Here is a 26,789-nt window from a genome sequence, read left to right on the forward strand (position 1 = left end):
TTATTAATACATACATCATAAAGAACATTTAGAATTTTCAAGTGGACCACAATGTATTTCAGTTTGTGGGAAAAGTGTGCCCAAACTGCCTTTTCTCCTCTTATTCACTTTATGGCCATTTCCTATAAATGCGAGGACATATTTAATGACCCATGTGTTTTTGAAGAGGCATGAAATAGTTTGTACTGTTTATGTCTTTGGTTGGATTAAAACCACTTTTCTATGTATTCAACATTTTGAATATCAAGTTTACAATAAACAGGCAAATTACACATTTTCAAAATTTCCAGAACCAGGAAATGAGAACATGAGATTCAAATAGCAATCTTGCCCCCAAATTCAAGTGACCAGCCCTGCATTGCAAATTAAATGACAGCTGAACCATTATAACTGTCAATTTCATATCTTCACATCTCCTTTTAGGTAACAATACTGAAAACTTCACAATGATCTCTCATATAATCCAACTGAGCCATGTCACAGTCCAAGTATCCAATGCTGCTAGAGTTATTAAAGAGTTTGTGACAAAGTACCAGTTTCATTCATTTGCTTCTGGAAGGTTGTATGGAGGAAGTCCATGCCAGGTAGCTCTGAGAAATGGAGGAGTTCTATTTATGGTTAATGAAAATACTCAGAAGACCCATGAGACCCCACCTCCATTTCTAGCATCATGTCTGCCTTGCATGGTACACCTTTCTCTACCATCACATTCTATGTTTATGGCCACATTTTTAAACCCCTGGCACATGACTTCCCCCAGGTGTTGTAAAAATGTGCGCATTCATGGGTTTGTAACTTTTAGCATTCTGTTTGACTTTGTAAAAAGAACATTTAGCAGTATGAACATCATGACAACAATATAATGTTTTTGATTGGGCACTAGATTTGTTCAGATGGGGCAGGCATATCACGTGGCCTGCGCATTATCACTCAAATACGATACAAAGAGCATGCAAATAGCTTTTTTTGTGCATAAGTTAATATTTACTTTTGGGACAGTAAATATCTCTGCATCATGCAGCAAGTAAAACTGGGGCATTTTAGTGTCTGAAAAGCACAATTATATTATTGTAATTAATAGGTAACGAACACATGATATATTTGTGTTTTCTTGTCCTTTAAGCTCCCAAATCAGTTTACTAGTTGCATGTGGCCTCCTAAATGACCGATCAATAAAGTTGTTTGTAAACACCAATGCAGCCTGTGGCAAAAACTACTTTTGTAAAAAGAGAGTGAGGAGACTGGCTGGGTATATACTACTGCAAGGATACCCATCACTCACAGGCACTCAATATATTCTTTCAAATATAAAATTTTATTTCACATACAAAAGTATAAAAATATGACTTTTTTCCTGTATTCAATCTACAAAAGTCTGACAACAACACATGGAATAAAAGGCAATTTATTACAATTAGGGATGAGCTAAATATTTTGCCACGAGAAAACACCAACTAATGTATAGCAAAAACATTGTGTTCATTCGTGAATCTTCGGTGAAACGAAAAGTGTCAGATTCACCCATCACTAATTACAATTCTAACAAGGTCTGTCTAGGAGAGCTAGTTCACTCTGTATTGTCCTGTGAGAGTACATTGCATAAAATATTTGCCTCAGTTTCCCAAATATGAACTATACTTATGTTCTGATAAACACACATCTATATTATGCACAGCATTTCTGGGGATTTGAGAATTGACAGGCAATCTTCCCATCTGTTGCAGAATTGCCTCTTAAGATCACCTGCTGGCATCTTTAGTTCAATAAAAACAAATTTACCGGCACACAAGGCTTGGTTATGCAGGATAAAACCTTGCTTTATTCGTAGTGCAGAAGTGCAACGTTTCGGGGCCACGCCCCTTTCTCAAGCATGCCCGAAACTTCTGCCTGCTCTCCCTGCCCACGACCTTAGACTGCTGGCTTCAGACTTCCTGTTTTATAGGCTCACGCCTACCCCACCCACACCGAAATGTCACAAAAGGGGCAGGTGGGTCTATAAATGGAAGGAGGAAGGTGGGCCAGGTCGAGGTTTTCTCGACCCACACATCACTAATTACTAGTACTACTCATTTGCACTAAATTCCCTCCCTCACTTAAAGCTGCTGCCCAATGAACGGACCCTCGGTGCCTATATAGAAATACAGCCCTAGATATTAGCTATATTCTTTTGCTACATTTTTACACAGCTTTATAAATATGCATCTTACATGCAAAAGCTTAACATTTCACTCTTTTAACTACTTAACCTCCGGTAAATGGTAAAATTTAGGCACCAACTGTCAAGTACCTGACAAGTACAGTCGATTCCAAGTGTCTGGGTTCTTTTTTCATTTTTAGCCATTTGTTGGCTGGTAAGATCAACAGTAACTGGAAGGGAAAGGATAAATCATGGGTTATGCTAGAAGAATCAAACAGGGCTATTTTGGGCACTTTGCCTGCCCTGCTTTTAGTAGCTAGGGACGCAGCAGTTGCAGATGATGGTTATAGCAGGCAATGGTGAGGTGGGATTTCTAGCTGCATTCTAGCTAACAAACTGCAAGTAGTGCCTGAAATTTGTGCCATTGTGAAAGAGTTCAGGAAATGACATCTTGATGGACAATAGAACGTGTAGAATTAGCAAATGTAAAATGTAATGTGCTTATACATTAGGGTACTGTGGTACAGCTGTTTCTGGCCTCTGTTCACTTTTTTGTGGCTAGCTTGAAAAAACTCTGTATAGACTGCTGTTTTCCCATTTCACTCTTAATTCTTGCAGATGGTAGCTGGACAACTATATCACCTTTCCGTTTCTTAGACTGCAAAAGAAAGAAAAAGTATATGTTTTATATACAGTGCATACAGTGTATGTGTATATATATATGTTTGTGTGCATACATATACATACACACACACACACATCTATATATCTATCTATATATCTATCTATCTATCTATATATATATATATATATATATATATATATATATATATATACTCTCTCTCTCTCTCATTCTCTCTGCCTTTGTATTATTGTACTCACCCTGTTAACAGCAGTACAGCTAGAATTGGGACTCTCACACAGCTTCATAATCTGTGTAGGCAAAAACAAAAACTATGATGAGAACTGTGCTGCTCACCTTAAATTATATTTTAGTATGTTTTTATAGTTTGTGGTTTTTCAGTTATTCATCTTTGGGTCAGCAGCTCGTCTGAAATTTAGACTGGTTTATAGGAACTCTATTATCATAGAAACTCTCTTATCATAACCAGGCAGTTGTTATGACTGGAAGATGAATTGGAGGGGGCATAAGCTATGGATAAGGAATACAAAATATCAATAAAAATCTAGCTTCCAGGTTGATTATCTTGTCGGATGCCTCACTGGTATTTTAAGTTTCAGGCTGGAGAAAGGTAGAATATAAAGGCAAACATCTTAAAAAAATCCAACTGCAAATAGACTGTTTACATCAGGGGTGTCCAACCTTTTGGCTTCCCTGTGCCACATTAGAAAAAGAAAAATTGTCTGGGGCCACACATGAAATACAAAAACACTTTTGATTTGTAAAAGTAAAGAAAATACACAGAAAAGAACTACAATACCAGTTGGATAACCAGATGGAGCTATACACTGGAATATGGGACACCTGGATATTAAATAGACTTATTATTATATTATTATGACGTTTGCTTGGGAAATGATAAACAGTTTGTAAAATAATGCTATAACTTCACTATGTCACTATGCCCTGGGCAGTTAACTCTAGTACAGTGCTGTCCAGCTGGTGACCCGTGGCCCCCCCTTGTGTGGCCCTACATTGAAGTCTGGTTGCTTTAATTGCTTATCTTTGTGTAAACTTCAAAGGGTATCAGAACTGAGATGAACTGACTGCTGCATTGTTCACACCTCATATTCAGTGGCACATCTCCCCGAAATGCCTTCCCGCCGGCTACAATGTGAATCACCAGTGGGATGGTACTCAGATCCCTTCATTTTCTGAAGTTGCCTAAAGAGGAAACTCACATTCTAGCCAGCGGAAAGCAGGGGTGATTCTGGCCTTTCTGCTGCCTGAGGCGAAAGCATGGCAATGCGCCCCCCGTGCCACGCCCCCATGTCACTCCCCCACACACCATGCCTTTCTTATACAGGATAGGTAAGTTACCCTTAATGTGTTACCATGCTGTCCCTAAAGTTAATAAAGTATTTGGATGCTTTGTAGATAGATACTTCGTACTATCTTTTTTTAACTTATAGACATTAAAAAACCTTTAAATAATTATTCTTCTATTAGGCAGTTATCACACAAGAAATGTACAGGAAATAAAACTCCCATAGTCATTACTAACAATAAAAATAGAGAACACTTACCAGTAAAGATTCAAATAAAATTAATAATTTGTAAGCTCAACAATCTGACTGAACAAACTGAAGCTAAATAACTCAAAAACAAATAAATAATAAAACATGAAAAACAATTGCAAATTGTCTCAGAATATCACTCTCTACATCATACTAAATGTTAAATCAGTGATGCCTAATTTGCATACGGCGCCAAGTTCAAGTACAATTGACATATATGCAGCATAATCTACATTACACTTCACAAGCCTGGGAAACATTCATTAAATAAAATAAAGTTGTTATATTGCCCTACACATGAGCCCACTGTATAGTTTAGGTGCCATATGTTAGGAAATGTAGGGGGGAAGGAGAGCACCCCCAAAAAATGTAAAAGACGCCAGCGTTTTTTGGGACTTAGAAAAAATGTCAACTATATTTGAAGATCCTCCTATCTACTCTATTGCACTTTGCCTGGTCTGAGTTAAGTCTGGTGCAAGAGGTAACGTTCAGTAAAATCCGCAAGTTAGTGAATTAACATAGTTACGTCCCTCCTCCGTTAGGGTGCAAAATATCACTAGAGTACGTCTACTTCGCTAGCGAATTTACGCCAGCACCCGTTGCCAAAGTGCCAAAATGACGTCACACTGGTGAATTCCCCCCTTAATTTCCAAAAAAACTTTGAATTTCATCTTTATGCATTAACCAGGGAACATGCAACTTTTTTTTTTTAAATTTTTTTTTTAACTTAAGCCACTAGTATTTATTAATTAATTATAAACAATTTTATTTTGGTAATTTGTATATACAGTAACGCATTGAGGGCACCTGGGCAAGTGACTTATTATAAATACTGGCTTTTTGATGACACACACAGTGGAATGGTAGTGGAGAATTCAAATAACAGACAGACAGGCAGTACAACTATTATATTATTTATTCCAAATATTCGTTCTGTAAGTACAGTACAGTACCTGGTTCTTGTGAATAAACTCTGCCTCACACAGTGCCTGCTGCCCTAGACAGATGCAGCAGCCAGCCACCATGGTACCACCAGGTCCAGGCACTGCAAACTTCAAACTCCAGTCTCCAAAAGCCTACATACGCAGAGTCGCAGACCCAGCCCTAGAGATATGTGCGGAGCCAGTGAAGTAACGAGCTGCGGAGCGCAGCATGCTACACACGTCACGTTGACGCACTGACTGGCACTGCACTCCGTTTATCACAGCCAGGACAAGTCAGTGGCGGTAGCCCGGCAGCAGCAGCAAGCAGGAGGGAACTGACTGAAGGTGTAGGCGCAGGCGCATTATGCGCAGCACTTATTTACATTTGCAAAGCAAGTTTTTTTTTCTTACCGCAGCTGTCCAAATGCCGCCCCTTGAATTGACCCACATTTTACCGCCTGAGGCGAGTTTCTCAGGCGGCCTCATTATAGAAACGCCCCTGGCGGAAAGGCATTTTGGGGATATTAGTCGCCTGAAGAAGAGAGGATTTGTCGCTGGGCGAATAATCTCCCCGGAACGCTACGTGTGCCACCACTCTAAGACCCGGTATTAACACCTGTAAGGACCTATGCCATACTCTGCCTGCCCTCCTTGGCCTGTATGTGCCCTACTGTGAATGCATGTGCCATAATCTGTCTGCCATACTCTGCTTGTGTGTGCCATATTCTGCCTGCCCTATGCAGCCTGTGTGCCACACTCTGTCTGCTCTCTCTCTCTCTGTGGGGGGTTGTTAGCATTTGAAAATACCTGCTAGGGGTTCCCAAGGTGTTTGATTATATGCTGGGGGTCGCTGTGCTATGCACAGTGGAGGAGGAGGCATATAGATTTAAGGGTAACTTTTTTCACATAGGAGTGCTGGGTGATATTTCTGCAATGAGCGCCAACCATTTAGTTTTTTGGTGTGCTGCCACCATTAATATGGGTATCGTCTTAACATTTTTTGATAACATGGGTGTGGTTTTAAAAGGGGCAGTGGTTAACACTGCTTTACATTATCGGCCCTCCACCACATAGAAAAATTCTGCCCGTCAGTACCACAGAAGTTGGACAGCGCTGCTCTAGTACATCATTGGTTTGTACACATTTTGCTCTGATGCTGTAAGTAAAGAAACAGGGGGACTGCCCCTTTAAGCTATAATGATTGTTTTTATTCAAATTTACTAGACTTGTGCTATATTCCTCCCATATATCTCATACAAACTGTATTCATGCTGGAAATCAGCTTTTTAAATTGTTTATTTTTACGCAATGTTTTCCCACTTCTTTTTTAAATTAAATACACCATTTAATAAATATGTATAAATAAATAAATAATAAAATAGCTATTAAACAGACTCTCTGATTAGGTTGATTTTTATTACAATGTCAGCTCTAAGTAAACTCTTATGACAACTCTTGTTTATTGTAAAGACCAAGCACCCAAATGAAATGTGTGGATGAGCAGTGCTTACCTTTTTCATGGCAGTGGGTATAGCTGAATTCAGAAACTGTTCCTTGGTGACCCAGCGTGTCTGAGGATGCTCTGTTTCCTCTATTTTCACAGAAAAGTTTTCAGTTGTGCTTTTTGACAGAAAATACACCATATATGTCTGGTGAATATGGGAGAATATGTGAACCACCTGCAGGAGAAAAGCTTCATCACTTCAACAGTCTGGCTTGAAAAAAAGAACTGGAAAAGGGACAGATATAACAGTGGTTGCAGGGAAAAGCTGAAAATGAATGACCAGATAGAGCTTTTTTTGTCTTGTGTGCAATGTGATATGTTTCTGGTGTTCAGCAAGTGCCTTGCCAATCATTTAATATATTTCCTGAGTAATATAGGGTATGGTCATTTACCTCCCCTTTATACTGTAGCTTTTTCAAAGGGACAGAGTGACCTGACAAGTCTTGAAGCAGCTTTAACAAAGAATGCTTTTGATCCTTCTCAGTAAGATCATTGTGTAAAAGAATGCTGGGAAATTCCCACATCCCAGCTAGAAGCCCTAGGGAAAAAAAAAAAAAAAAGCATGAAGCACTGGACGTCCACCAGCTAAACAGGTCGTCACACATAAGATGCAGAGATTTGCAGAAATACCTGAACTGGGTCGCTGAACTATCAAATATTCCAGTTCCCCGCGGTCTCCACACTTTTCCCACACACATGTTGCAGTTTGCTCCACCCGTGAAGGCTTCTTTGCAGATTTACGAGGAAAGTTTGCCACTCCCAGGGAGCTGTCCCATGGATCAGAAGAGGGAACACATAAGGCACATGAACCAGGTCCAAGATCTGTGAAAGGTACAAACATTAGCTTCTCCGTCTACCTTTGCACAGTCTTTTCCTTTCCTTTACCACTACACACATGCTGTGGCGAAAGTAAAGGAACATGAGAAATATAGAATGCACTCACCACATTCCTCTATGTCACCTACATCTTCAGCATTGAGGACAGCTTGTTTTTTAATAAGAGTTTTGACAGCGTGCTCTTTTTCTGCATTCACCTGCAATAAATATAATCAACTCTTCGCTAGGGACCATGTATAAAGCAAAATATCTGAGAGACGATAAAACAGTGAGAATTCCATAAAAAAGTATAAGGCAGCAGAATTTTCAAACAACCAAAAGGTACAGTATAAAGACTAAAGTGCAGAAACCCGTGTCCTGCAATGATGCGGTCTTCTTAGCCTAATGCACCTGGGATCCATTACCTTTAAGAATGCTTTACATTGTCCTTGCAATGGGCACTCAGTACACAGAGGCTTTTTGGGGGTGCACACAGTTGCACCCAGCTCCATCATACCCTGGTTGAAATCTCCTGGTCTCTCTGGATCCACAAGGGCATTTGCCAGGTCCCTGTGTTGGACACATATGTTAGAGCTGTAACGCATGTAGCTGTCAACACATTGTTTCTATAAGTTACAATTAAAAGTACAACATATTTGAAATTAGAAAAAAATAAAGGTACTATAATTAAATTTTTTTCAAGCCTGGCATATAGTCTAAATCCTATGTTTGCTTCCTGGTGTCCTCAAAAAGTCTCAAAAGTCCTCAAAAAACCTACTTGAACAGCTTATAGAAAAAATGGAACCCTACCTTAAGTATTCGGTGTACACTGAGTGTAGAATAACTACATGAATTATGCTCTTATGATACCCACCAAAGTTTGTCAGAGACTGCAGGGGTGCTGGAATCTGCTCCAATGCATCGCATTCGGCTCAGTACCCTTATCACATTTCCATCTACGACACCAGTAACCTGAAAAAAAACAGGGTATGATTACTATACACCTGTGTAGTTATTTTGGTCCTGTTTTAGTTGAAACTGCTGCTTAACAATAGGATGTTTCCACTTTGTAGAGAGATTTAAAGGGAATCTCCACCCAAAAATAATGTTTTGCCTAATAAGAGAAAGCCTAATTCTAAGCAGCTTTGCTATATACATTAATTACAAATGTCATTATTTGTGTATGTATGTATGTATGTATGTATGTATAATTTATTTTATTTTGAACCATGGTAAGACCTCACCCTAAATATGCAGTGAAGGTTTGGCAGAGATATGCAAGAGACAGGTAAAGGGTATGGAAGAATAAACTATGAGGAAAGAATATCAAGGTTGGGGTTGTTTTCTCTGGAGAAAAGACCCTTGCAAGGAGACACAATTACTCTTTACAAGTACATTAGAGGACATTATAGATAGATAGTGAAGTAACTTATTTTACATTGAAATGAACTAATGAACAAGAGGCCAACCCTTTAGACTTGAAAAGCACTGAACTTTCATTTGAAGCAGTGTAAGTGGTTCTTTACAGTGAGGTTATGGAATGCACTGCCTGATGATGTTAAATATGTTTGGTATTTTGCATATTCAAATTAACTTAATTGAGGCATGAATAAATTGATGGTTTGATCTCGTTTTGGCTCCATTTTCACAATGGTCATGGGTATTTGCACAAGTCACTACTTGTTATCCTAATGTTGACCTAAACGTTGGAGACAAGGGGTATGTGAAATAAAGAGATTTTTGTTTTAAATTGAATACAAGAGCGTGCTGGTCCTTGTCAAACATATGCATACTTAACCAACCGTGCACCTCAACTTTGAGATATACATGTGTGTGTGTACTGTATTTATATAGATATATGTGTGTATTAAATATATATATATTGTCATATGCACTGGAGGTCATTTAGAGCGGGAATGGAAAATGTGTCTAATTTGTTTAAACCCAAATTAACTATATAACTAGGTTGTACATTTAACAATCTTTTGTTTTACCTGCTCATAGGAAATAGATGCTATAGCCCCTGCTGTGTATCTACCCACTCCAGGCAAGAGCTTCTGTAGCTCATCAGCGCTCCGAGGCATCGATCCTCCCAATTCAGAAACAACCTTCAGGAAACAGATGGAGGCTCCAAGTTAAACACACATATGCATATAGCTCACTGTCAAACATTTCCTATTTTAATTAGTGCAATTTTAAAAGAATGTTTAAGGCATCCACCACAAATCACTGTGAACTGTCAACTAATTGTTTTCTAACATATATTTTAAGTGTTATTGTTTTTTATGGCAAGATTAAATATATTTAATGACTAAAGTAAATTGCTTTAGTAGACAGTATAGTAACTAGGCATGCTATTTGTAACTTTATTTAGTCCCACATTGGAGTAAAAAGGTGTAGCTGCTCCAGTTTATTTGCGATTTGACACAGTCCCCCTTTCCTTTTTGATACAAATTTTGATTAATATATCAATTTCCCACTCTCTTAGTGCTACTATTGCAAATTCTTTATATGTGAGCTGACATTGCACTATTTTCTTGGTGACAAAAGACATTTTAGCTATTTTGAAACAAATAATGAAATTCACTTGTAAATCGCCATGTATGCCAACCTTCTTTGCTCCTTCCTGTAATCTTCTTCCACGGGAATAATAACCCAAGCCTGACCACATCTCATTAACTTCCTATGTGCAGAGGAAGATAATCACCAAGAACACAATGTAAAAATAAAGTGCAGTCTGTTCATAATTAACATACTTAATTTAACAACATGTTTTAAATTAAAGATTCCTTTCAAGTCACTTTACCTCTAGAGATGCACGAGCAAGATCCTCAACTGTTGGCCATACCTATAACATTAAAAATAAAGGTTTTAAGTTATTTATCAACATTTGAATGTGTATGTTTTAGAGTTTTTTTAATCCGATTTTATGAGTGTTAAGCACTTAATTCTCTAAAATTCAAGTCTTTAAAACTCTGATTCAAATTTGTGTGTTTTTTTAATGGCAGTAAAAATTAGAAATCGAATATTGAGAATTCAGGTCCTTAATCTTTAGGGCTAAAATTTATATTACAAACTTCAGCAAGAAACATCTGGGGACAAATACATATCAATAGCTGCCATTGATGAACTAAAGCTAGTTATATTCAGACAGATCAGTAAATGAGTGATCTTTGCAGAATTTGTTTGCCCCCTAGCCCAACAATTCAGAGTCAGAAGAGGAGGGGGGAGGGTAGTGTGCAGACTCATCAGGGAAGGCCTTTATAAATGTGTGTAGTTCTTACCAGTTGGCAGGGCACATTTCACAGGCCAATAAGCTGTTGACTCTGGAGTGGCCAGAGTGGCAGCCAATGGCTTCTTTATGGCCAGTTTAAGAGGTCAATATCAACATAATAGAATTGTACTGAATCACAAAGCTGTTGTCTGTGTGGGACTCATTCTTATATCAGGCTGCAATACTTTATTAAGATGGCCTTTCTAAAACAATTCTTTCCATGTATACATACATATAGTTTTAAAGACAAAAAAAATACAAAAGCACATCCTATCATCTCACCTTCATCCATTTGTTGTAGTAATTAATTACAGTAGCAACCTGGGTCTGTTGAAGCATCACCTCTGAAACCCACACTAAGAGTAAAAAGAAAGACATTTTTAATAAAACTGCATTGCTACATTCGATAAACCATTCTTGGCAGATAAATTGTACAACGAGGAGCTGATATAGTAAATGCCTTTTTGGATTAGTAAGGCTATGGTACTATTCAGACAAAAAAGAAAACTTCATAGATCAGATAGAGAGACAGAGCTAGATCAGACTAAGCAAAGTGACAGTGTGACAATATCATGGAAGGGCACCATGACAGAGAACAACTGCTAATGGTTGAAGCATGACATAACATTATGAAACCAAAAATAATCTTAAAGCTGGCCACAGACACAAAGATCCGATCGTACGAATCTACGTACGATCAGACTTCCCCATCTCCCGACCTGCCACTAACCATTCCGGTCAAATAAAGTACAAAATAACAGATTAGCCGGTTTTCTGCACCTGACAGCAATGGTACGAAAGTTATGTCCAACCAAAGCTAGTGACAGTCTCCCTCTGAAAATCGTACAATCGGCAATACATGCAGAGATATTATCGGCAGCCAACAAAAATCTTTTTACCGGTCTGATTGACCAAACGACCGATCTCCGCCGGACGGAAAATGTCAGGACTCTCCACACATGGTCCGAAAATCGTACGAGTCCTCGATTCGTACGATCAGATCTTTGTGTCTATGGCCAGCTTTAGAATGGTCATAAAAGCATTTAGAACACTGAATTAAGTAGGCACTTCTAGTCTGTGAAGTTAGTGAATTAATTAAGATTTCTCTTTTCTCATTTCTCTTGTGTGGAGTGACTGCTTTAAACTTGTCAAGTCTGCATAGAAAAGTGTGTTGATTCCGCTGTTGCAGGGGAAGGGGGGCTGGACGCCCTGGGTACTTGTATAAATTACGACCTCCAACACATCTTATGTATGTCAGTCTATGATAGCTAGAGGTGAAAAAACTCTTACCAGTTGTAGCCCAGATAGAGGGCTTTTAAATAAAACAGACTGTTGGGGAGTAAAGACTGGGGAATTTGGGAACTCTTTGCATGGCCAGGTCTCTGCATAATGGTTACAACATATACAAAGTGGATGGAAAGTGAGTAGTTGCTGAACTGTAATTGTAGACACATTAGGGGGCCCATTTACTTAGCTCGAGTGAAGGAATAGAGGAAAAAAAACTACGAATTTCGAATGTTTTTTTTGGCTACTTCGACCACGATTCGAACTAAAAATTGTTCGACTATTCGATAGTCGAAGTACTGTCTCTTTAAGAAAAAACTTCGACCCCGTAGTTTGCCACCTAAAAGCTACCGAAGTCAATGTTAGCCTATGGAGAAGGTCATTCGAATTGAACGATTCGAAGGATTTAATCGTTCGATCGAACAATTTTCCATTCGATCGTACGAATAGCGCTAAATCCTTCGACTTCGAAGGATTTAACGTTGACAGTCGAATATCGAGGGTTAATTAACCCTTGATATTCAACCTTAAGTAAATTTGCCCTTAAGAAATCAATTAATGCAGAAAATTTTAATTACCCTATGTATTTGAGACCAATGTGGAACTGCCCTCAGTTTAATGGTGCAATGAAATAGCAATTGATGAATTGAGTGTAAATATATTTATGAAATGGTTTCTAATAAGGGGAATTAATTTATGGTATGGGAGGAATGAATTGGTGTATTCATGAAATTGGGAAATAAAATGTATTTTGCTATTTGAGCTGGTTGTGGACACCAGGTGATTGGCCCAAGTGGCAATTAAGATTAATTATGGGTATAAACGCAGTGTGCTAGCTAAGAGGCACTGTTGAGACAACTTTCTATACTATACGAATAGCCGTAGCACCCCTCTCATATGAGGTTGCGTATACGTAAGATAAAATGTAGTGGTCTTGAAATATAATTCGTATTACAATATTTCAATGATCTGAAGGACAGAAAGGGGCTGGCGTGATGAATTTAAAAAAATTATTTTGCTTAAAATACGGTCTTGTTCTCCTGCAGCCATGTAATAAATCCCTTGGCCCTATTCTCCAGAAAGCTGGAAGAAAAAAAAACTAGGTGAGAACAAGCCACAGGTTTCCACAGTGCAGCAGCCTATTTTGCTTTTGGTTGATGAACTGCTCATTGGTGAACAGAAGCCTAAAATTCACTCTAACAACTTACAGAAATTCTGCTCTACCTAGCTGAGCACTGGAGCCGTGCATTACCTGGGCGAGATGATTAACAGCTCAACAGTCAGCTGCTGAATTAAAGAAGAGCTGCTGCCAAAGCGCACTAATGAACATCTGGAATAAGGGAACATATAAGCGAATATATTTTATTGGAACCATACACTTCTCTTCTCAGAACCCAAGGTCAGCTGTAAAGAAATTACGGAATTTCTTAGCACAAGTGTGCACCCTTATTGGTCACTTAAGAAGCACTTAACTTGCACCCCTAACTTCCACATTCAAATGAGGCACAAGGTAGGGGACGGAAGGCCTACGTGTCTCCCAATAATAGATTGAGTGTGTATAGAAAGTTGTCTCTTAGTCCGTTTGCTCCAGCGGGGAGCATAGGGCCTCAACGACACTCCTCCAACGAACTCGGTTCGCAGCGGTCTTCTTCAGCTGAGCCCATGTCCATCCGGCTGCCTTAAGCTCCAGCCAGCATAGCTCTCTGGGTTATTGAGACACTCAAGCCCTCCCACCACGTCAAGGTAGCAGACCATTAGGCGGGGGTGCAATGAGGCTGTGACCACAAATACATATAGACAAATACAAGAGTTCTCTGCACTCAACCCATTATCAATATATTTGAGACATTTTGAGCATACTGCTACTGAAAAATGCCTTACCCTTTAAACAAACACAGGTGTACAGTGTTTTATTAACTAAGGAAGATTACATTGTTTAGCATACCTGCATAAGCCTTTCGATCCAAATCAGGTTCTGTGCTAGCCTGAAAGATAGTACTTGATAAAGGTAAGAACCATACATAAACGTTTTGCATTCCATACTAATTGTTTTTGGTCTTTATTGCCCAGAAAAAACTCCAGTTCTCTAATATTAATGGTACATAAAAGAAGGACCTGAGAGATTTCTTGTAGCTGTGTGCTCTGACTCTTAAAGGAACAGTTCAGTGTGAAAATAAAACTGGATAAATAGATAGGCTGTGCAAAATAAAACATGTTTCTAATATAGTTAGTTAGTCAAAAATGTAATGTATAAAGACTGGAGTAAATGGATGTCTAACATAATAGCCAGAACACTACTTCCTGCTTTTCAGCTCTTTAACTCTGAGCAAGTCAGCGACTTGAAGGAGGGGAACATGGTACATATCTGTTCAGTGAGTTTGCAAATGATCCTCAGCATTCAGCTTAGATTCAAAAGCAACGGTTATGTCCCATGTGCCCCCCCCAAGTCTCTGATTGGTTACTGCCTGGTAACCAGTCAGTGGAACCCAAGAGAGCTGAAAAGCAGGAAGTAGTGTTCTGGTTATTATGTTACACATCCAGTCACTCCAGTCTTTATACATGATATTTTTGGCTAACTATATCAGAAACATTTCTTTTGCACAGCCTATTTACCCAGTTTTTATTTTTACACTGAACAATTCCTTTAAAGGGGTGGTTCACCTTTAAGTTAACTTTTAGGATGTTATAGAATGGCGAATTCTAAGCAACTTTTCAATTGGCCTTCAATGTTTCTTTTTTATAGTTTTTTTATAGTTTCTTTTTTTATAGTTTTTGAATTATTTGCATTCTTCTTCATATTCCAGTTTCTTATTCAAATCAGTGCATGGTTGCCAGGGTAATTTGGACCAACCAGATTGCTGAAAGAGAGAGCTAAATAACTTGAAAACCACAAATAATAAAAAATGAAAACAAATTGCACATAGTGTCAAAATAACACTCTACAGTATACTAAATAGGGATACACCAAATCCAGGATTCGGGATTCGGCCAGGATTCGGCCTTTTTCAGCAGGATTCGGATTCGGCCGAATCCTTCTACCCGGCCGAACCGAATCCGAATTTGCATATGCAAATTAGGGGCGGGGAGGGAAATTGCGTGACTTTTTGTCAGAGAACAAGGAAGTAAAAAATGTTTTCCCCTTCCCGCCCCTAATTTGCATATGCAAATTAGGGTTCGGATTTGGTTCGGTATTCGGCCGAACCTTTCATGAAGGATTCGGGGGTTCGGCCGAATCCAAAAAAGTGGATTCGGTGCATCCCTAATACTAAAAGTAAATTTAAAGGCAAACAACCCTTTTAGGATGCACGTTAATGTTTTAAAAAGGTAGAAGGAATAGGTGACAGGTAGCATTACCTCTGCACTTGTCAGTAAATCCAAGTGCAGAGTACACATAGTATGGGGATTTTTTTCAGAGGTGCCACCACCTGACGAGAGGTCAGGAAGAATTGCAGATCCATTTGCAGCCTACTAAATGGTGGAAATGTACTTCCCACCACAGCATGAAGGCCTGATACCTTTTGAAGCAAGATGTGCTTTAGTTACCGATTACTTAGTGCTGTCACATAAAATTCATGAAAAGCATTCTAAACATGCACTAGAGGGAACATATTTTATTAAATTTAATTGCCTCTAGCAGATATGAGGAACAAAATTTTTTACCGGCTGTCTCCAGGAGGAGTCAGTGGGAGTGAGGTTCCCATCCACTACATAGTCATGTTTTGTGTCATAAAAGAGAAAAGGAGCAGTATCTTATTCTGGGGTATTTGGCAAGTATAAGTGTGTCTATTACTCCAAATAGGCAGTCCAAGAGTGATATGATTTGTGAAAATTTGTGTAGAAAGGATGATATTAGTTTGGTATCTACTTCTAAAACAACATGACCACATCATATGGTAAGTCTGCTTCCTCTGTACCACATCAGACATACAATATCTGCCATTCTATTGCATGGAGTCTCATCAAAGTTATGTATAACTAATGAAGTAGTTTAACTTGGATTTGTTTTTCTTAAAAAGTTGGACAACACTGCTGTATTAGATTGCAGTGTCTCACATTTGTCATATATCCTACCGTTGTCCTCCATGGCAAATCTCTTTTGCACTTGTCATACCAAGCAAGGAGTCTCTCTCTGATTGCCTCAGTCTCTTGTGATGTAAAGGAGTGATACAGTGAGGACTGGAGCACATGTTCTACAAAAAAAACACAACATGACCTGCTTTCACAAACACTAATCTGTGCAGGACTATAAGCTTTCTTTCACTCTCTGATAAAACCTACCTTTCTTTTTTGGAAAGACCTCCTTTGGTGGTTTCCTCCTTCCGCTAGTTGATGCTGATCTACCCATCCTGCATTGAAGGACCATTGACAAGTCACCAGTAAAACAACGTAATTTGATAATGACAACTTAGCTAACATTCATTGGCTGATGTGACCTTAGCATGTATGTGTGCCCTTGGTTTGTGTGTGAGCACAGTGAATTATGTGAGCCAGGGGGTGGCCCTTAGTACTTAAAATTGCAATTTTCTATTTAGGATTATCCAACAGCACATACTACAAAAAAAACACATATATTTATGAAAATTATTTATTTAAATGAAGCAGTATTTTACATATGGGCTATTATGCAATATATTTTATAGAGACCTGCAATGTTCAGGGGTATAGTTCCCTTTTAATCCCTGTATGATAGTTAGGACTTTAAAGTGATACTGACATGTTCCTATAAAAATCAAAGGAACGTGTCAGTATCAAGTAAATGCTGCAACCGTAATCGTTCCTCTCAAAGCCCCCCGCAAAGCCGCCTCGAGCCCCCACAAACCTGCATTCATCCTACCCTCAGACACTGCTAAAAGACCTTCTGAGCCGTTTCAGTGATGCTGGGCTGGGGGCGGCGCGATCCTTCCATAGGCTGATTACGAATGAAAACAGGAATTCAGCCTATGGAAGGATCGATCCACCCCCAGCCCAGCGTCACTGAAACAACCAGGAAGATCTGTATGTAGTGTTAGCGGGCCGGCAGCACACAGGTTCGCTTTGCGGGGGGCTTTTTGGGGAACGATTACGGGTGCAGCATTTACTTAATACTGACACGTTCCTATGATTTTTATAGGAACGCGTCAGTATCGCTTTAAGCCCTGTAGTGAGTACCCAATGTGCACACAGGATCTGCTAAGGATTTTAGGAATCCTCTCTCTATCCGTTGATTGCAAGTTCATTGTTTCATAAAGCTGCCAGGCTGGTTCCTAGCAGCTGTGCTGTCTGTTTTCTTATTTTATTATCACTGAAACTTGGAGAGACACTTCTTCTTTACACACAATGGGGTGCTTCAATTGAATGGTGCTTCAATTGAATGGTGCTTCAATCTGGTGTTGCAACACATAACACTACTTTTGTACCATACCCGTAAGTAATCCTCCCGGACAATTAGTGTGCGCACTCAGCATTCTTAAAGGAACCTTGTACATTTAATGTAGGGGAGGTCCCACTAACTTTACCCAGTTTTTATGACCTATGACTATGCTTTGACTTATTCGTAAATTGTTATTTACGCCTTATATATATTGTATTTTTTATTTATTTCAAAGTGGCTATAAGAATCACTAAAACGCAGTCCCCAGGTATTTGTAACACCATCTGTACCTGGTTTTATGTCTGGATGGAGGCATTTCACTCCTGCAAATTTCCCACTTAGCAGCGGCTAGGAACCTGCTCTGCAGCAGTATGGCCCTGGAGATTAGAACCAACAAAGGTTAACAATCATTTCAGAAGACCAATATAGTAATGTAATAACAGCATGATGTTGCATATTCTAATTCTTTTTTTATTTAACATGGCCTGGCCTGTGGAAAATGTTAAACAATTCAAGAATAGAAAATGGCACTGCCAAATGACCAGCATGCCATTATACTGGCAAAAGGGTTAGACAGAAGTCCTGCACATCAATCTGCTACTACAGCCCATAAGGTCAATGGCAAAACAGCATCAAATAATACAATGACAATTCTAAATATAAATCTAAGTCTGTCCCAATTTTTTTAGAAATAGAAGTTAAGTAATACATGCTAGAGAAAGGTAAAACACTTACTATAGTTTTACTGTGTACATGACTGCCTTTTCTCAAACATTCTGATAGCTTTACTCAGGTAATCTAACTTCTTGCAGTAGCAAAACAAACTGCACTGATTTTATTTCCGTCCTAATAATCTTACCGTAGCAATAGTCCCGTAAGACACTAACTTTGCATAGAAATCCTCTCCCAATACAAATGATCGCAGATCTGATTGTATCCTATACCACTCTAACAACAACTCTAACTACTTGAGTGTAAAGCAGCAGCACACCTCCCACGCTTTCCTGTGCGTTTCAGCTAGTCTGCGTTCCACCCCTCATTCACGACCTTCAGCCTTTGTATACCATCTTTGATAGGGTAGAGGCAAAAAAAAGGAGGTCGGAACTTCAACCATTGGGACAATGTCATTTTGAAGCTGCCATCCTCGTGCACAAAATAGAACGCACGAAACGACATATAAGTGAATAGACGTCATCTGTATGCGCCGGAAGAAGAGGGGAAGCTGGTAGTTACTCCTGAGTGCAGAAAAAGTCCTAATCAGAGTGAGTTATTAAGTGGTGTCATTTTTTCCCCAAATACATGGCAACAATTAATATATTTATAGTCTCACATTATTTGTGTCTGCTGTAATAGTTTTACAGTGATAAATATAAAGGCTGGTGCAAAGGAGGGTAACGCATTGGACAAAGGCAACCTTTTCCTATACAGTGTCATAGAGAGAGAGAGCTTGTTTGCATGGTGACATACAGCTACAATACCAAATCTAAGTTGCTAAAATCAGGCATAAATTAGGAATTCTATATGCGAAGGCAAATGGATGCAATGCAGCCCCTTTCACACGTTCTGGTTCATGGAACATATAGAAAGGGTGTCTATTATTGGTATAACTTGTAGTCATGCAAACCAAATTCAAAATTGAAGATGCAGTAGAATACAATTAACTGTCCAGATTATTCCTCTGTTTGCAGAGTGTGATTGACATGTTTTTGCCTCCCTTATATACAGGCAACCAATGAGGTGACCATGACCTGTTTAACAATCCCTGTGGTTGATATCCACAATGAGAACTTCGGTGAACTCTGGCCTTCCCTGTTGCTGGCTCTGAAGACATCCACTTTTATAGCTGTAGACACTGTAAGTGGCAACAGTGAACTGGTTATGCATTCCATTCAGGGCCGGAACTAGGGGTAGGCAGAGTAGGCATCCGCCTAGGGTGCAATCATGGGGGGGGGGGCGCACTTTTGAGGCGAAATTCTTTTTAAACCCTGGTTTGCTTGGCCTTTAATAGTTTTTCAATTTTATATACCACTGTTTCAACCCCCTCTTGACCAAGATTCATACTGCTGGCAGAAACACTCCCCTCCACCCTCTTGGCAGCTGCTGGCACAGGTACATATTTGTGGGCAATATTGTGATTTTTTTGGCTGCTGCTGGCACAGGTACAGATTGGGGACAATATGAGGGATTGGCTACTGCTGCTGGATCGGGAATATGTGGCAATATGGTGGCTGCTGGTACAGTTACACAGATATTCTGGGCAATGTGATGGATTTTTTTGGCTGCTGTTGGAATAGGTACAGATTGGAGGCTTGAGGGATTGACTGCCGGTGGCACAGGTACAAATGGAGGCAATATGATAGGTGCTGGCACAGGTGCAGGGGGCAATATGAATGGTAAGGTGGAAATTGTAATGCAGGACCCAGTGGGGGGCACTGATTGAAGCTCTTGTCTAGGGTGCCAAAATACCTTGGCCCAGTCCTGATTCCATTCTAGATAATTCCACTAGAGAAGTTTAGTGAACAAATTAAGTTACAGAGGAGCTTGAAAATAAAATCTGTGTTTCTCAATATTATCTTTTAAGTGGTATGGTAATGGTAGACCTAGAAATAACTGCAATGTAGAACCCATTATAGAAAAAATAAGAAATTGAGATAAAAATGAAACCTAACTAAAAGAATGCATTCCCATCCATCCTGTATTGAGCATCACCACTGTTATTCTGTTAGATACTTTTAGGTTATACGCTACCGTGCTCATTGCATACCTCCCAACTGTCCCTTTTTCAGAGGGACAGTCCCTCTTTTGACAGCTCAACCTGAGGTCCCTCATTTGTACTGGAAAGTCCCTCTGTTCTCTGCATTGAACAGCCAGAAAAAGAAACAAAGTTTCTAACTTAATTGGCTTTTGGCAGAGAGGCCAGTACAGCTAACAGGTGCAAATAAGATACTTTGTAACAATTTAGAGATAAGAAAATAAGTAATTTTAACAGTTTAGATAAGGAGAAATATTTTCAAATTTTTATAATGAACATGGTAATTACGGGGTGTGGCCACAAAAATGGGTGTGGTCAAAAAAATTGCCGCACTACATGCAGAAAACATTTTTGTCCCTCTTTTTACTTCCAAAATGTTGGGAGGTATGCTCTTTGCACCATTCTTATTTTTTGTGTATGTACAGAGTTTGAATTTTACATGGATTGATGCAATCCTACTGTTACATGAAGCCTTGGTTATTCTTTTCAGTATCCTTTTTTCAGCATAAAGGAAAAGGTTTATCAAAATAACAGTGGAAATCATATAAGACTAAATTAAAGAAATATAACTTATTGTGCATTTCATGTTTTTGCAGGAGCTAAGTGGCTTGGGAGAAAGGAAGAATTTGCTAAACCAGTAAGTAAGAGGCCTGGTCTTGGAGCTAAACTTGTTTATAAGGATACTTCATTAGCTTTTGAGACCCCAGCATTTCAGAGTGTTCTCAGGGCATGCCACGTTTGTGCCACAGTAGACTTTAAACTAAATTACAGTTCATTTAATGTATCACACAGCAAATAAAGGGATGGATTCAGATTACCTTTCAACAATTTGCTAAAAATACAGTTTGTATAGTCATTCTCTAAGTGATATACATATGTTATCTATGAATGTGTCAGCATCCTTTAAATACAGAGTCCTGTCCCATCTGTTTGTTGCAAGGCTGTGCCATACATAAGGCCTTCAAGAGTAAAGATGCAGAGTTAAAAAAATAAAATGAAATGCAAAGAGGTCTCTAATTAAAGGATGCTGACACAATAGCCCTGTGACAGATACATTTTAAAAACACTAATCATTTGTTCTAATATCAGACTTTAGTCTACTCTATGCAATATAGTTATTGAGGATTTGATGTGCAAGAAATGGTGGGAGCTGTACTTCTGTAGCACTGAAGATCATTTAATTGTAGTGCAAGGTATTATATTTGCAATATATTTGCATCTTTTTGGGAGATCATCAAAATGGTTGTGATTATTAAAATTAGCAATAGCAGAAAATTATTTTTTGTGCTCTGTTACAGGTGTGTAGAGGAAAGGTATAAAGCGATATGCCATGCTGCGAGAACACGGTCAGTCCTCTCTTTGGGTATTGCTTGCTTCAAAGAACTACAAGAAAAGGTACATAAGCATGATGAGAGTACAGAGACCCTATGCATACATACACCATACCAGCTTATAGGTTAGACTAAACTAGGCACAGCACATCTATTCCCAGTAACGCTCAAGAAGGTGGCAATTCTGCATAAAAAATTCCATCTATGTTTATTACTGCACAGACATTAAAAACTGTTTAAAAAAATAACTACTATCTGCAAACTTAGCATACAACTGTCCTATTTTTTATCAAAAATCCATCTTCAGTTTTCCAGTTTTGGATGTTTAGATGTCCATAGCTTGTCAAATGAATGGAATTGTTTTTAGCATTATAAATCAATTTTTTTTTGTAATCTGGTGCTTGTATATTGTGTTTTTTAGGGGGAGAATGCATACTTGTCTCAAATTTTCAACTTGACACTATTGTGTATGGACAACTATACCATAGAACCACAGTCTGTACAGTTTCTAGTTCAACACGGCTTTGACTTCAACAAACAATACTCAGCAGGTATCCCTTACCAGAAGGGCAATGACAAGGTAGCTATCAGAATGCATCGAGTACTGCAAGAATTATTATTGCCTCATATATTCTTAATATACTGTCATCGTGCTGCTTATCTTATCACTCGAGTGATAAATGTGTTTGAATGTTGTGTGATTCAGCCACATAACTTGAAGAGAAGAGGGAACATTTTGCAGCACCTGTCACTTCTGGGTCTCAATTTACTAGCCAAACTCCAGAGCATCAAGCTGGAGACCCTGGCAGAAAGCCAGACCTATATTTATACTTTCTTTATTGGTAAAAACTTCTGGGTCTGCCAGTGTTCCTCCATATGCCCATGGAGGCTAATTGTAGGCTGAACTTCTGTTTGAAGAGTCATCAAGCACCCGATAGGACTGCAAGGCAGTATATCAATAAAGACAAACTGCCTGTATGACGATCTCTTGGCCAAACACAGTTTTATACAGGCTTTATACTGAAACGTAATTAATTATACACACTTTAGTTTTGTAAATGCATGTAAATGTATATTCTTATTGGCACTTTCAATAATCTGAATACAGTTTGTATCCTATTCCATGTGTGTAGCTTGTAATTAACTCATAGAATGAAGATATTGATATTACTGCATATGCCTTTCAACACAGAACATACAAACTCTGCTATTTATTGTTTAATCGGCATGACTGGATTTTTGTATTATTTTTTGTAGGGCCATGAACATCATGTGAAGGGGGTTCGAACTCTGTTTCTGGAGTTGCTACGTGCGAGAAAGCCTTTGATCTTGCATAATGGCTTGATAGACCTGGCTTTCCTTTATCAGTGTTTCTACGCCCAACTTCCGGACAATTTGGGCAGCTTCATTGCTGACCTCTCAGAAATGTTTCCAGCAGGAATCTATGACACCAAATATGCTTCAGAATTTGAGATTCGTTTAACAGCATCATACTTGGAGTATGCGTATAAAAAATGGTGAGTCAAGAAGTTATACCTCCATATCTAGGCAGATTAGCAACATCTCCGAATGTTATTGTTAAATACTTGCACATCATAGCAACCAGACTTTTGCTAGGGCAAAACTATAAAGTACTCCGCTTAAAGAACATAAAACAATGTATTGGATGAATTGGGGACGCTTAGTTCAAAAGCTAAACTTTAGTTTATTTTTTGGAAGTGCACAAATCCGCAAATACAGTGATCAGGACCAGGAAGTAGAACATGTTATTTTGGTAGCTATTGGAGTAGCTTGCATATTTTTTTGTTTATGCCAGATTTTGCATTTTCTTTTTTAGCAAGCGTGAGAACAGTAAGTTGATTGATTTACACACGAAACACCTGAGCATTGAGTTTTGCCGTTACCCTGCCAGCATGTCTACTTTTGTGGATTATCGGAACTGCTCTATGCCAGACCCAAACAAGTCCAATGCTGTAGAGGAGAACATCTGCGAGAGGTTTTCAGTGAGTTATGTTAATACTGGTCATAACTATCACACGCAATAGTATATGCTGTACCCTAAAGCTGGCCATTGATGCAAAAATCCGATCGTACAAATCAAGGATTCATACAATTTTTGAACCGTGTGTGGAGAGTCCCAATATTTTTCGTCCGGCGGAGATCGGTCGTTTGGTCGATCGGACAGGTTAAAAGATTTCTGTCGGCTGCCGATAATATCTCTGCATGTATTGCCGATCGTACGATTTTCAGTGGGAGACTGTCACTAGCTTTGTCGCACATAACTTATGTACGATTGCTGTCAGGGCCAGAACATTGGCTGATCTGTTCTTTTCTACTTTATTTGATCTGAATGGTTAGTGGCAGGTTGGGAGATGGGGAAGTCTGATTGTTCGAGGATTCGGGCGATCGGATCTTTGCATCTATGGCCAGCTTAAAGTCTGATTTAAAGTCTGAATTATGAGGAAAAAAATCAACTTTTTTATTTTTTTTCCATAAAGGTTTTATAATTTTTCCATTACTCTAAGCAGCCCCCAGAATGACTTACCTTTCTCCCTCCAATAGCCAGCCAGTAGTCAACCTCGGTACACAATGTGAATTTGCACAGTAAATTGCCATAACAACAAATGTTAGAGGTGTCTAGCACTTTGACAACTAGTGTGGATAGTTCAATTGGGGTTCTGGGGGACCCCCTGTCATGGACTCGGTTGGGCAGGCACATTTTTTAAGCCAAGAACTCCAAATTATATGGAAACGTTTACTTTGGTCCTTTCTTCTGAAGACCAGATTTTCTAGGGAACGCTGATTTATATATTTACTGTGAAAATCTACCTCAGAGCAGCAACCAATATCAACAAGATATTTGCTTATGTTATTTATTTGCACTAGACAAAGCAAACTCCTGGTTGCTAGGGGTTACTGCATACAGATTTACCAAATGTTAGTAAATGAGCCCCAGAGGTTTTACAGTGTGTGGTTTTATGATATATCTTTCAAGAATGCTTCAGTAGAACCTTTAGCTTTGCATTTAATTTAAGTAAAATCCCCATTTTATTTTTGGGTTTAGAGCCCTCCTTTAGGTCTGTTACAGAACATCTACTGCAATTTGATTTGTTGGTTGCTGGCAAAGCTTCATATAGCTCAGCAGGGATTGAGGCTGCTTTGGAAAAAAAATATGAAAATATTTATGAAATAACATTTTAGAGAGTCTGCTTGTTGTTTTTCACTAGAACTAAGCAACATGGAGTTTGATGTTTTTGTTGCAATTAGAAAGAAGCAAAACTTGTTTGTTTCAGCTTTAAAATAATCATCTGGTTCTATAGACTAAACAATAGTTTAAATCTCAGAATAGAGGACAGGTAAGAAAGGTACAGTTATATAAATATATTGGAACTATGTACAAAATGGCTAACTTCATTCTAAGTTAAGCGCTTTGTACAGTTAAACTGGATTATTTTGTATAAGTAACATTACATGTTTTTTCTTTTAAGGCATATGGCTGGTGTCCAAATGGACTTAATTGTACCCAGTCTCACAATATTGACCTTATTATTGATGAGGATGAAAAGACATGTGAAGAAAAGAAGGAAAAGAAGAAAAAGAAGAACAAGAGGAAAAGACAAAAATCCATGGAGCCTTCAGATCAAAGTGTAAAAGAAGAGGGTCCAGAAACAGGGTTGTTTACTGAGATGGAACCCCCGAGAAAGCAATCATGTGGGACCACTTCATTGGCTGGTACTAGTATTACACATGGGTGTTTAACTGAGGGTTTACAGGAAGAACTTTCAGGCACATTAGATTGTAGAATGGAAGAAGACAAAGAGAGCAAGCGTCATATTAATGAAACCGCTGTAAGGAGTGAGGATCCTGCAGTTGATGTGAAAACAATTTCAACTATAAGTCCAATTGAAGGCACCAAAGACTTGACGGGAGGAGTAAAACGAGAGAACTCCAAATCTGCTGAAGGTGGCACCCACAGAGCTGGGTTTGATGCCTTTATGACAGGTTATATTATGGGCTATGCATGGATGCTAAAGAAAGGGGAAAGCTCCGACACCTCCCCAGGAAACTGGCTTCCAGATTGCCATAATAAAATATACCTGAGTGGAAAAAATGTCCCACTTCAGATTGTGAAAAGTGTTTTCTCCAAATCCTCCAGGGCCCACGCTCAGAAGATGAAACTGCTGTCTGATAGCAGCTTGTGAACAGTGGTTTGTTTTGATTTCATTCATAAGGCTACGGGCGCACATGCTGTTGGCAGGCTGCATATTTTTGCAGGCTGAGAGAAGCAGATCTGCTCAGTGCCCCTGCTCAATTGATTTGAATCTGGTCAGTCTGTGTGTGGTCAGTATTTGGGTTGACCTCAGCCTGTGTGTGACTGCACACAGGCTGATCTGATTCAAATAAATGGGACAGGGGCACTGATCTGCTTCTGCATATCTGCTTCTCTCAGCCTGCAAAAATATGCGGCTAACAACAGCCTGTGAGCCCATAGCTTTAGACTTAAGCTGGCCATAGACGCAAAGATCTGAACGTACGAATCAAGGATCCGTAAGATTTTCGGACCGAGTCTGGAGAGTCCCGACATTTTTCATCCGGCGGAGATCAGTCGTTTGGTCGATCGGACAGGTTAAAAGATTTCTGTCGGCTGGGGGTAATATCTCTGCATGTATTGCCGATCGTACGATTTTCAGTGGGAGACTGTCACTAGCTTTGGTCGGACATAACTTTCGTACGATTGCTGTCAGGGGCAGAACATCGGCTGATCTGTTCTTTTGTACTTTATTTGATCGGAATGGTTAGTGGCAGGTCGGGAGATGGGAAAATCCGATCGTACGAATCTTTGCGTCTATGGCCAATTTTAGGCTCAAGCCTGTTTATTACTATAATTACCACGAGGAGCAGTGGGGGAAAAAGGAAAGTTCAGGCTCATTTCTCACCACTAGAATGTAAGGAGCCATTTATTTTAAAACAAGAATCGATGAGTTCTTAAAGTAAGATAAGTTGGCTGTGTTGATGGTCGAATGTATGTTCTCTTAATTTTGGCAAGGTAAAACATCCACTAGTTTATGGCTGTTACCCCCGTTCTCCCAACACTTGTGAATGCCAGCACCCATTATCTTCAAGTGGTAAACCAACTGCGGATGTTTTCTGTATATTGACATTTTATTTCCTGTTTAAATCATTTCACAATTAAATCTGCATAATCTTGTCTACTTTTA

General features: G+C 39.1%; 2 protein-coding genes across 5 annotated transcripts; one reads left to right on the forward strand and one right to left on the reverse strand.

Moving 5' to 3' along the window:
- Positions 1 to 1,296: 1,296 nt before the first annotated feature.
- On the reverse strand, positions 1,297 to 18,617 carry mutyh.L (mutY DNA glycosylase L homeolog). 4 transcript variants are annotated; one of them, XM_018258335.2, is made up of 17 exons: positions 18,479 to 18,617; positions 17,778 to 17,864; positions 16,416 to 16,483; positions 16,209 to 16,327; positions 14,083 to 14,122; positions 11,136 to 11,209; positions 10,386 to 10,427; positions 10,167 to 10,262; positions 9,574 to 9,687; positions 8,454 to 8,551; positions 8,005 to 8,149; positions 7,707 to 7,797; positions 7,394 to 7,585; positions 7,156 to 7,301; positions 6,771 to 6,938; positions 3,020 to 3,070; positions 1,297 to 2,795 (listed from the first exon to the last, which is right to left on the reverse strand). In XM_018258335.2, exons 2-17 carry the CDS (start codon positions 17,801 to 17,803, stop codon positions 2,682 to 2,684), a joined length of 1,584 nt encoding a protein of 527 aa, XP_018113824.1. In that variant the 5' UTR covers positions 17,804 to 17,864; positions 18,479 to 18,617; the 3' UTR covers positions 1,297 to 2,681. The 4 variants fall into 4 exon arrangements, with proteins under 4 accessions (XP_018113824.1, XP_018113823.1, XP_018113826.1 ...); XM_018258334.2 differs by having other exon boundaries at positions 18,347 to 18,504; XM_018258337.2 differs by having other exon boundaries at positions 10,191 to 10,262; positions 18,347 to 18,503.
- Positions 18,596 to 26,789, forward strand: toe1.L (target of EGR1, exonuclease L homeolog). The gene is made up of 8 exons (XM_018258339.2): positions 18,596 to 18,749; positions 19,213 to 19,341; positions 20,836 to 20,876; positions 21,538 to 21,634; positions 21,992 to 22,150; positions 22,828 to 23,087; positions 23,408 to 23,573; positions 25,059 to 26,789. The coding sequence occupies exons 2-8, from the start codon at positions 19,231 to 19,233 to the stop codon at positions 25,770 to 25,772; spliced, it is 1,548 nt and encodes a 515-aa protein (XP_018113828.1). The 5' UTR covers positions 18,596 to 18,749; positions 19,213 to 19,230; the 3' UTR covers positions 25,773 to 26,789.

The sequence above is a fragment of the Xenopus laevis genome, chromosome 4L, assembly GCF_017654675.1.
Source record: "Xenopus laevis strain J_2021 chromosome 4L, Xenopus_laevis_v10.1, whole genome shotgun sequence".
In the NCBI taxonomy this organism is placed as follows: Eukaryota; Metazoa; Chordata; class Amphibia; order Anura; family Pipidae; genus Xenopus; species Xenopus laevis.